This window comes from Bombus terrestris, chromosome 3, assembly GCF_910591885.1.
Source record: "Bombus terrestris chromosome 3, iyBomTerr1.2, whole genome shotgun sequence".
NCBI classification, from domain to species: domain Eukaryota; kingdom Metazoa; phylum Arthropoda; class Insecta; order Hymenoptera; family Apidae; genus Bombus; species Bombus terrestris.
The window spans coordinates 18,707,762-18,720,469 of record NC_063271.1 but is presented as its reverse complement, the minus strand read 5'-3'; the positions used below and the strand labels follow the sequence as shown (position 1 = coordinate 18,720,469).

Below are 12,708 nucleotides of genomic sequence, written 5' to 3'. Positions count from 1 at the left end.
ACTTCAAGGAGAATCGAAAGTTAGGGGAGGTTATGGCCCCTGACGACGACGGCGTGGATAGGAGGGAACGTGGAAACGCATATGCGCAGCCGAACATGACCAGACGAGGGTGAATCGAGGGTAAAAGAAGGGTGCATAGACCGTACGGAGCCAGCCTCGTTACCAGGGATGCACCCCAGGTACAAAACATTGCCTTCGTGTTGGTCCATGAGCCGTGAAAATGATTAAACCCTCGTGTAGCCCAAGTATAAAATACCCGATTTTTATTTATGCTTCCGGAGGCGTGATTTCTACTCTTAATTATCGTGCACGATTTTTACTCTATGATACTACCTTTTGTCCATATTATTACGCCAAATGAAGAATTCATTTTTACCTACAGTTGCTTGAATTTTATTTTGTGAAATTGTTTTTTTCTCATTTTTTATTTGAACTACAAAACTATACTATTATAACTGTGTGTGTGTTTTATAAATTTCTATAGAATGCAGTAATATGTTTTATAAGATAAACGATGTAAATTTAGATTTCATTTCAACGTACACTTAGCACAGGTATAAGGGCCATCTCATGGCTGATAAAAGACTCAAACTTTTCAATTGAACAAGTTGTTCCTTTTTCTAACTGTTATATCAAAATAAAAGTCAGAAAATAGAAAAGAACACGGATACGTGATTGTGGGCCAACGAATCGATTATTTTTCCGGATACTCACTGAGACGGAATAAAGATGGTCGCGTGCTTTCTTCGTACAAAACAACCTCAGAATATAAAACGCTCCATGAACGATAAAAACGTGGGATAACTGTGGTAGTAGGATTGTGTCGCAGTGTACACCGGTTAGTGACACACCTAGGATTCTCTGCTGTGGCAGTCGTCCAACTAACAAGCCGACACCCTCACCCACGTTACTGTTGAATAAACCCATGTACGATAATATACATACGTATACGTATAGCCGATAGAGAAGCTGGGAAGAAGATGTAAAACGACGATAAAGGGAGAGGACGAGGAGAGAATGTGAAAAGGAACTGGGATGAGCGAGAAAGACGGCAACTACATCTTTTATGTTCAAAAGATGAACCCACTGACTGTCGAACGAGCGAGTAAACTATAAAGGAAAAAATGCTAGTGAAACAGAAGTGCTGACAAGGGCTGAAAGAAAGGAGAAAAGAGGAAATTCGCTTTAATTTTATAAAAGTGAAACAAAGAAGAAATATAGAAAAAGGACAAAGAAGATAGCTGATAATAAATAAAAAGAAAATGGGAAGATATTATTGAAGAGATGAAAAAGAAGAGAAAATATCATAAAAGGTAAAAGCCGGATCGAAAGTAAACGCAAACGAAGAAGATAGCGACACGAGGGGAGCTTTCACAGTTACATATGTACAAGTCTCCATGTATATGCACGTATATGCATATACAAGTACGATTATGCGAAAAAGGGAGTAAGTGCAGTCTGGTTTCCCAGATACATTTTCCAATACATTGAGTTTAGAAAAATTTTGCTTAAACGTAAGTTCCTTAATTTTATTCTGCTTAATATGAAAGCGCAGGATTTAAATTTATATATTAGTAGCAAAGAAATTTCGAAATCATTTAACAGTGACATAAGACAGGAGAACACCTACACGATATGTCTAAGCTTTATGAGAAATTCAAAGAGCAATTGTTCTTCGTCAAGATTGCAAATGCAGAGAAGCTTTCTAACAACGATCGTCTTCCTGCGATTACGGTGCACATCTGCCCTTCTGCTGTATTCTTTATGATATATCGTATGAACGCGTAATAACGCCTACATATGTGCATCAGTCTGATAAGCAATTTATGTTTTGAAAATAAATATACGTAGGACCATCGAATCATTCCAGATCATTAGAAATCCAACATTTTATACGTAATGTATATTAATTGGTAAAATAATCGTTGTTTGAATAATCGTCGAGGAAAAAATATCTTGAATGATATTCATCTATTAAACGAATACCTTACTTTCCATGCTTTGCACGCTTTTGCGTATAAATATACATTTCTCATAAATACCTGAACATGAACATTCGCATTCTATTTATTAGAGTACAAGACGTACAGCAAAGTCTTCGGTAATATGATAAAAGAGACACTAAACAAAGAACCAACGTGATTCTTTCTCTCATTTAATAGACCAATAACCGCTAGTTCACGGTCAAAGTTTAGGCGCCACCGGCAGCGACATGTCTCATACGTACTTACATACATACATAAAGAGGTAGAGGAACCTTTATTTATGCTGCAGAAATAGCTCTATTCGCACGTGCACACCATTTGGCCATGGGCCATTTCGTGATGTGTGCTCTGCTACTACTCTCCTTTGTCTACTTTCGCAGAGATGTCAGATGAATGGTGTTAACGGTCTGGTCTCACCTGAGATTCCAGACGCACAATACTGCATGTTAGTGTTAGTGTGTTTTAAACTAGATCGACAAGATCGTTAACTCCAAATTATTATTACTCGTAGAACGCTCGATGTTGTAAACTTCGACATTATTCCAATTATTTCGAATAGGTGTTTCTTTGAGATAATTATTCGAAAATTAATACGAGTAATTAGTTTCATTTTCAATTTTTGTGCAATTGTCTTTGTATAGATACATTCGATCACGTATATTCACAATCACACTGGAAAAATTAATTTTACTCTTCAGGAAACTTTCACGTCACGCTTTATAACTCTATTATGTGAATAACCAGAGTGCAAAGTTTTCTAAAAATAGGATTATTGTAGCATCGTAAGAAGAACATTTTTTTTCTCTCTTTTTTTTCTGATTAACGAGATACAAATTTTATCGTAATAAATATTAGCATCGAGCTACGAATGGGTAATTATACGATAAACGTGCCAGTCAGACGAGTTCTTCCTCGCTTTCATGAAACACGTGATCTCCACACAGTCTCGAGTGGCAGATTGTGTTTCGTATTATGCATACGAAAGTGAAAAGAGTAAACGGACGAGTATTACGACGTTCCAATAATTTTCTTCCTTTCTTGATGTTACTACCTACATGTGCGGTTCGTTATAACACGCTGCTACTTTATACGTACTTCTTAATGAAACAGGCGACATTAGCATATTGCACGGTCCTACAGTGTACAACTTACGCAGTCGAACAAATACAAGTATGATAAAAGTATTCTCAAACTCTGATTCTTCCTTCTGGTTACATCTCTTCTTCTACTAAATATCAGACAAATGGAGAAGTTTTTTGGCAAATTAATATCAATTTGCATATTAATGTCAATATTTTGTTCGTTCGCTGTAAAATAATGTAAAATGATGTTATTCTATATTTTCGTTTCATTCATCAATGAATCGTCTCCTGTCCAATCGTGCCGCCCATCTCGTCACACCTGTATTAGACGATGGAGGAATCGCAAAATCACAAAATTACCGTGTATCGTTTGAACATCCTGTTTGCGTTGTCGGAATGACAATTCGAAGGACATTTGGTCCGCTATGAAAGACGCAGTGGCGGCAGCTACGGAACAGGCGCGAACGTCTCAATCCCGCGACACAGAGACGTGTATATGCATACTAGGATATGCGATATGTGTGTATTGTGTATATGGTACATCACGCACGTCGCGTCGGGTATATGCGTACACATGCACACACGAGTGCATGCTCGCAAGCAGTCGGCTTAATTCAGCCGTACAAATTGCACAAAGCTGTCTGCCGACGATTCGTGTTAAAAATACGCCGCTGCTGACGCGTTTTCCAGTCTGTCGATAGTGAAAGCATTTCTGCGTCGCTTTCGTGTCTTCCGACGGTTACGTAACCGTAAAAACAATTTTTCCTCTGGATCCGATCTACGCTCTATCGATCTCAATGTTCGCGTGTTAATCTCGTCGCTGTCAGGAAACGTTTGGCTTTTATATTTTTACGAATACATAGTTGACAGCGGATGTTTGCGTATTCATGTTTAACGTTCCACGATTAATAAATTCTGTACGTTTGTATAAAAATATAAAATTTACCGTTTACGATCTAAAGCAAGTTTAATAAAATTCTACATCTACATTGAAAATACTCACGAAAATATTTGATATCGTATGTGTTATATAAAATATTTAGAAATTTACAATATACGTACATATGTTTATAATAAATATTAGTATGCGGCATGCATAGCCGTCTTAAGCATATAATAAGCGTTGAATATGGTCCCACTGAATATCGAGGTTTATCAATACAGCTACTGGATGATCGACTATTTAAATACTTTTGTGATCTCTGCGAAATATGTACTTATACCTCCTAAATATCTTGCGATGTAATAACATAAAGGCAGTAACCTGTTCTTAGCGAGTTCTTTAACTCACGACAGTTAAATTACTGTAGTTAAATATTGGATGTGATTTTTCTGAATGGTCTTAATTTATCGTCGAAGATGGACCCGCATGAGAAGCACTGTTCCAAGACCCCTCTATATATAGAAACGCCGGTTTTATCTTTTCCTGTGGATATTTTCAGACAGAAGGCGGCCCTTTGGACAGTATTGTTTAGCTTCGGAGAGTCGCGTTATCGACGTTGACTTTTTTCACATTTCCGATCCGATTCTTTAGCAAGCGTATAACTGCACTGGAGCGTAGCTAAACGCGTATTCAGCGATTCCATTGATCCTGAGATACGATCGATGATAGCAACCGATAACGCTTACCGAAAGAAATTGACGAGATTTATCGACCGTTTAACAACAAGTTGCGCGTGTGTTTTTCGTAAAACGCCATGAAAACATCGAAAATTTCGTCACATCCATGTCGTGTTCTATAGCTTAATTCGTCTAATTACTGTTATTTGATTTGTTTTAAGTCTAAATTGTATAAATTTTAGCTTTTACGAGTAGAAATAAAATACGTTAAAATTTAGTTGATCTAGATCTACTCTACAATCAAGCATAACTGTATAGGTATAATAGGGATTTAAGTCATCTGAACTGATGCTACGAAAAAGGATCTGAAACCAATTAATTGTTCTGGTATACTTGGCCGTATAGGATGGCGATAAAAAGGAAAGAGAATTTTCACAAGGACCTGTAATGTCTCGGAAGGAAGAAAATACTGGGTGCGAACAATTGTCCATTTTGTTTGGCAGAGTTCCAGACGTACTGTCACACTGAGACACAGAAAGCAAAGGAGAGAGATACGTTGCTGTTGCAAGCAGAGCAAAAAAGGAAGAGGAAGATGAAGAAAGAGTGGGCGTCGGTCAGTCAGGTTTTGCCTTGGTTGTAAGAATGTTGAGGATTCCCGTGTTCAGCAGGAACCTTACAGGATCGTGCTTCTGCTATCAAGCAACCAGGTACTACGTATCTCTTCTATACGTTAGTAAGTCTACGCTCGATCAGGCTAATCCTTCAGAGATGATGCAGGATCGAGTGCAAGTTGGAAAATTAATTGTACGATTTTACAAATGATGGACAATTTTTGGTTTAACATTTGATTCAATCTGTTACTTCATAAGCAAAGGAGCATATACCATAGCTTCGAACAAGAGAATGATGAAAAAACCGAAAAAAGACTAGTGCGGCAATTTGTACGTTGTAATACTTAATTTGCCTTTCACTTTGCTGGCTCGTAGCTGCACGTTCGATAGATTGGCATTGCCCAAACAACTCCGAACTATTCAATAATGGTCGCTAATAAAAATACGTATTCCTAATTACTAATGAATCTGTCGAAAAGTTGTTCTGCAATTTCGTCTAATACGATATGATATTAATACCGTAAAGGGAGTAATTATTGGTAAATATTGTTGGTACCTCGGTAAGTTTAAACACAGTTTAAATATAGAAGCTCGAGGACTGCGGCGCAATTAATAAGAAAAAAAGATAAGAATTAGAAAGATACTACAGGCCTGAATATTCTAAAGCAGATAGAATCTGTAATCGCGGTGCGAGCAGCAAGTAGAACAGAGGTTACAGGGAGTATATAGTTATATTGAATTTCCGCTCCTAGAATGGGAGACACGGATAGACCAAGGAAAACTTTCGCGTGGCCCTGGAACGATTCTCGTGAGTCAAACCGCAGTTTCTACACGATGCACGACTAACTACCGATGACTCATGGACAAGCATCTATAATGGAACGAAATCCCACGATTATTTTAAGCAACATTATCAAACTATCAAAAGATCGTTAGCATCGCAACATTGTGTAGATTTGAAATTTCTCATTATATTTTCTAGCGAACGGCAGCGGAGTATTCTTTTATTCATCTACTACGGTGCATCTACCACCAATGAAATCGTGATACATAATTTCAAAGCGGTATCAACGTATTTTTTGCTGAACAAGTGGTTTATTATTTCACTGGATCGTTGCGAAATATGAAATAAATTTCGCGAAATGGAATTATTGCATTTTAGATCATAAATTCGACGTTTAAAATTTATTAAATATATAGATAATCTAAGAATCACCGACGATGATATTGTATCAGCAATGGGAAATATCATCTTTCTTAAATGTATCAATGAAATATCCAATTCGTAATTTGATATAATTCGTAAATTGTACAATAGAGCATAGTATAAAACATATTATGTATAAGTTATCGAACGAATACAACGAAAGGCATTTATAATATCAAAATCGTCGAGATATATTATCGATATTAAGAAGTAAAATCTCTGAGGTTAAATGCCAAGATGACGAGACTACTAGACATATAGAAAGATAGCGAATCGGATGACCGCGAACCGTAAAGGGGTCTCTTTGTTTATGGTATGTTCGTAGTCGTTGCGATGGTCGTTCCGATGCACAATCGAATCTTATTTGGTGAGAGCCGCTTCTACGTAGGCGTGCATCTTTTTACTCTTTCTCATTTGTACATCTCTCTTTCGCGCCGTATGAACTTTTGCCTTCGAGCTCTCGACATTTCATACCAACGAAAAAATCAGTGGCTCTCGCGTAAGCAATAAATTTTAACAGCAGAGAATAGTAATATGCCTTTGAAGAGATTACACAACAACCCGACTACCCTAACAATAAATTGCTGGAAAAACGTATTTAACGATACAGAAAATATTTCTCTTTTCATTTCTACAATAAGCCAACTCGCTCTCTCGCTGTAATTCTCATTCTATCATTTTAAAGTCGAATTTAACTGCAATGCAGATACACAGAGCTGGGAGAACCACTGTCATAAGTTCACTCGAGTTCAAGTATTAGTAGCTATATATTACGGGCCACGCGTGTTGATACCGATCAGCATGTTACTTATATTACACCTCGAGGATAGTAAAGATAAAAATGATTCTGCTGTTCTTACGTCAACGTAGTACGCATAGAAAGTATGCGCAAAGCACGTCAGACTCAACCCAGATCTGTCCAACTTCTTTTATCCCTTTTCATCTACTGATTGTATTTATTAGTTACAGTAGTTCATTGAAAACTTTTATGTATATGGATATAAAACATTTCTACGCGACTGCCGTGGCAAGTGTTAGAAGCGGTCTGACTGGATACCGTGACTGGAGCTTTATTAATGTAGTAATTGACTGCTTAAATTCTTCAGTGATATATGTGAGATACACTCTTGCATTAAATATCTTGTAATTTCTATCTACATATTTAAATTTGTTTTGAACTACGCCAATATAATCACGACAGTCGAGTATCATACTAAAGAAATTGCAAAATGTTTCGTATAACACAGATAATATACTCGTAGAAGTGTTCGAATACTCTTGTTAGTTAATGCTTATATACGTTTACGTATGGAGGGACTTCAGATGTCTATTATCGTAAACTAGACAATTCGAGAGTCAGTGAGCCACATCACACGTTTTATAGTCGATCAAAGTAATTCAATTAATATCCTATTACATCCGAGCGTTCACGTACGTCGACGCAAATGGAACTTGTATAGTGTTTCGAAAGACAGCTCGGCGAGCGTCGTTTGTATGCACACCGACGTATATTTCTCTGAATTATCGAATACATTTGTGCATCTTAATGAATACGGACAATACTATCTTTAGAAATAAAAGAAACGTAAACATAACAACTGTTCAAGAATAACTGCATCTGTCTTCTGTGAAAGACGTTTCTTATAAATAACATGATTAATTTCAAGAATTATATTTAGAGCAGCGTATATTCTATGAAAATGATTGAAAACGAAACGAAATAACAATCAAATTGTAATTTTTTAGGAGATTGTGTGTCGTTAAGAACATTATATCAATACGTCTATACTATGCAAAGATAATATCATTTCTCTATCGAATTCAGAAGCCAAACTCTGATCAACTCCATACATTGAAAAATACCGAAACGCGATGACGTTAGAAATATTTTTTAACATTTACTTTGGGATTTACGATTATTCATCTGTTATCTCATTTGTTTACGAGAAACCTTTGGAATTTTAGTTACTTTTTTTAAGAAGTTGGACACTAATTCTGTATACAGACGATAAAATTCCAAGATTTACGAAAGGTGGAGTTGGAATAGATTCCGAGAAACTAAAAAATACCAGCATTGGTATTGACAGTTCTACGATTTCGTCGCAGAATGATTCATTCGAAGCTATCGAATCTAATTCACCAGACACACGTTCGATACGAAACCTAGGGCCTCTAAGAGGATCTGAAAAAAAAAAGGAGAAGCATACATATAGCTAGTGTTTGACTCACCAGCACTTTGGTAAAGCGCCTTTCGAGTTCCATAGCGTCGGGCATCGGTTGCCTTGGCGCGCCACGGACGCTGCCACTCCGTGCGTGTGGTCCACCCAAACTTCCCATGCCGAGGCTAGGTTGACAGGATTGAAGAGGCGTGCCGCCCTTGATACCACCGATAAACACCTCACGCACACCGCCATCGCTTTCGCCGGTACGGCTCTGCACGATTCCCATTGTTTTCACAGTCGTGGCCTAATATATCCTCCGGTGTTTTCGCACGCGAAAATCGTGACACACGGCAACGGTGGTGGCCAGTATTGTCACACCACGAGAAACGTCAACAATGATGATCGCGGCAGTGCATCCTCGCTCGAATGTAAATCACTTTTCTCTGTATTACGAGAGACGTCGATACGTGAACGACTCGAACCGGTCCGCGCCGGGTCGTGCAACAGGTATCAAGCCGTCCATTGTGGATAGAAACTCTCACGAACGTGCGCGAACTAAAGCATGACCTAACACTCCTCTGCCTACACTAGACGAAGCATTCGCTGCATCTGCGGCGGTCTTCCTACTCTCTGACACCACCATCTGACAACGCCATTGGCCATTACACATGCGTCGTGTCTCGCGGTCGTGCCACCTGTGCCGGCGCGAGAATTTCTGGTAGAATTGTATTATGCGGTTGGTAACCGTGATGTTGTTGATTATTTCGTCGCAGATGGAAGCACATACTACCTGTAGATTGTAAAGAAAAGAGTAGTTAAGAATTTATTTTGGCGGAAATTATTTGTTATTAATAATAGAAATAATTGAAATCGTGTAAAATTAAATAAAATTAAACATGAACTAAAAGTGAAAAAATCTTTTTAAGTATGATAATGCAATGAAGTAGCGATGTAAATTTTTTAATATATATATAATATATATTTCAATTAATTATGATATATTTCAATTAATTATGATTAAATGATATGAGAGAAAATATTAACAGCGATATTTAAATAAAATTTGAAAATTATATTGCATATCTTAAATTTAGACTATCGATAGATCGATGTTTAACATCCGCCATTTGGCCGATAGATCGATTAGTCATTTGGTAGCGTCTCTTACAGTAAATAATATGGTGGTGTATTAGTATATTGATTTATAGAAAATATTATTTGTAAATATTTGTAGATTCTATGAAACAGTGGTATAGTGTAACAAAGAATTTTAAAATGAGAAAGTCTCCTCTAAGTACGCCAAGTAGTAGTAAAGAAAAACAGAGTTATAATCGGAAATCAAATGACTATAGAAGTAGGACAGATTATCGTTGTCGTAAAAGTGATAGTTATCAGTATACTTCATCAAATAGTGGTCAAGGATATTCTGGAGATGATTTTATTCCTTTAGATAATAGTACACCAGTATCAGAATATAAAAAGTTCAATAATAATTGGCGTGATTTTGAAAGTCATAATCATTGTAATTCAGGTAGTAGTGGATTTAACCATTACCGGAATAATTATTATTCAACTCCAAAGTTAAATTTCAATTATTCATACTCTCCTTACAAGCTACCTGGTAAACAACTCTTTTATGGTCAGAAAAAGGTAACTAGGAATAATAAATACAAGTAAATACAATTTCAATAATCACTTCTATGCTTACTAAGCTATAGTCATTAACAAGTATTGTTTTTATTTTGAGGGTTTCCAAAAGGATAGACGTAGACAGAATGACATATCACGTTATATAGATTTTAAATCTTTTTTGGAGGATCCTTGGGCGGAATTAACAAAGAAGTTAATGGAAGATAAAGAAACAATCGGGAATGAATCACCTAAAATTGTATTGTCATTATCGCCGCAATTAGCTTATGTACATACAGAATCGTATTCTGAATCTAAATCTACATCAAGCATTGACAATTCTTACTGTAGTCCAGAATCTAAGAGTGAATCTTCTATAGATGGGAAATTTGGATTAGATGATACAGATATTAGTAATGTATCAAGAACAGAGAGTTCAATAGATTTAAAAGTCGACAGTGTAAGATTTAGTCAAGAATCAAAAAATGACAATGTTTGCAATAATAATGATGATAGTGTTAATGAAGGCATTCTCAATGAAAATAACGTTAGTAATATTAACGACATTTGTTCATCAAAGATGAATATTATTCAAGATCTCAAATAAGAGTAACAAAGAATAAAATGCGCTTAAGAAGAATAATAATTCTTTGTTTTGGTGCACGATACATTTCATATTCTACATATAGATGTATAATATGTAATAATGTAACAAATCAATTATATTTAGATATTATCTAAATCTATGAAACATCAGTTTCAAATTTTTTGATTAATATTCTAGTATATAGTTAAAAAAAAGAAATTAACGTTTTAGTAATGTGAACTCTTTCTCCGGTTTGGAAATAATTTTATCACAGAAGCATATCTATATGCAAAATACAATGTATTGAAATTATCTTTTAAATTATATTTTCACAAAAAGGCTGTGTAAAAGAATGAATGTAATTCATGTGAAAAAAATTATACATGTGCAATTCTTTAGTGTATACTAAAAAGGAAGTACATATGGGACATGAGGGAACATTAAACACCAATTTCTCCGTAATAGATTAAGTCAGGAAGAGAATTTGAAGACATAGCGAAGAAGCTATAGTATGAATTAGACTTATAAATTGATTTTATCAAGCAATTAGTAATTATGGTATTATTATTACCAAATCTAGGCAATTAGTAATTATGTAAAAGAATGCTTGCATCTCTGAACATTTTTGGATGAGGACTATCAGTCGATTTGAATTTGTTAAGCCACATATATGTCTATTAGTACTTCTCACAACAAAACAGAAATATACAAAGGATTAAGAATGTTGTAACATGCATGTTAGTAAATAAAATGTGTTGTTCACAAATGTAGAATTAAATAACCATAAATCATGTGCAGACATATATGACATTAATCTTAAATCTTTAGTTATATAAATAACAATGCGTTTATACATTTGTATTATTTTTAATTTAAATCATAATCAATTGTTTATTTTTGTTAAAATTTTTTAAGTAGCAAATTAACATACACTTTAATTGCATTTTGAATTAAAGAGAACGTACTAACATGAAATATAAAAACATTTATAAAATTAAAACGATGAAGTGATAGGGTATTAAATTTGTATAATTGTTATCGTAGAAAAAGAAAAATACACAAAAAATTGTTTATTTCCAGACTTCATACATTTTGATAGCATGTTTTAACGAGCAATGAAACATAGAAGGTGACAAAGGTGTCCTATATGTTTGATTAACATGCTAACGTAATGTACAAATGATGATCTGGTACAAAAATTTACATAATTTAAGAAATTCCTGTTTATTTCTTCAAATTGTGATTTTACATGATTGTGCAAAGGATGTAATTGATGTCAAATATTAATTGTATGAGTAATGTGTACAACAGAAAATTGTACATAAATATAATTAAATTATATAAATAATAGTGATTATCTATTTCTTTCTGCTACTATTTTTATTTGTCGGTGTAGATAATACAAAAATGAACCGGTTTTTTCTCATGTCTGTTTTTAATGAATTTATGACACTTAACGGTAACCACGGAGATAAAAGAAACTTCGATAATTAATCCAATCGAACGACCTTAGATCTCTAACCTTGTAGTATTGAAGGTAATGCTATAATACAATGGCAAATAAGATCGTATAGGTGTATGAATAATTGATCGTGTATCGAAGTAATCAATATGAGTTATATATTTCTTAGAAACCAAGTTTTTGCTCCGCTTTTTAGAGCTTATTTTTTACTTTCTCATGTAACAAAAAACTTTATCGTTGATAAAAATAAATTGCAATATGTTATATCAGATTAGTACCGTATGTAGCTTCTTGAAAAGAAAGTAGAGAAATTATGATGAAACCTCAAAATGTTTACATTTATAATTAATGCAGATAGAAAATGTTGTTGTTTAAATAATATTACAACTGCATTGTACATAAATGCAGTATAGTGTACGAATAA

The 12,708-nt window shown here is 35.0% G+C and overlaps 2 protein-coding genes across 6 annotated transcripts in view; one reads left to right on the top strand and one right to left on the bottom strand.

Annotated features, from left to right (window-relative positions):
* Window positions 1–9,301, bottom strand: part of LOC100649833 (formin-like protein) — a 33,142-nt gene extending 23,841 nt beyond the window's left edge. Inside the window, exon 1 of one of the 5 annotated variants that reach the window (XM_012319195.3) lies at window positions 8,675–9,301. In XM_012319195.3, the coding sequence (XP_012174585.2) occupies window positions 8,675–8,893 (219 nt within the window). In that variant the 5' untranslated portion in view covers window positions 8,894–9,301. The remainder of the gene's footprint in view (window positions 1–8,674) is intronic. The other 4 variants (XM_012319192.3, XM_012319193.3, XM_012319194.3 and 1 more) reach the window with 4 other exon arrangements.
* Window positions 9,302–9,731: 430 nt separating this feature from the next.
* LOC100650063 lies at window positions 9,732–12,172 on the top strand. The gene is made up of 2 exons (XM_003402819.4): window positions 9,732–10,257; window positions 10,355–12,172. Exons 1-2 carry the CDS (start codon window positions 9,847–9,849, stop codon window positions 10,841–10,843), a joined length of 900 nt encoding a protein of 299 aa, XP_003402867.1. The 5' UTR covers window positions 9,732–9,846; the 3' UTR covers window positions 10,844–12,172.
* The last annotated feature ends 536 nt before the right edge of the window (window positions 12,173–12,708 follow it).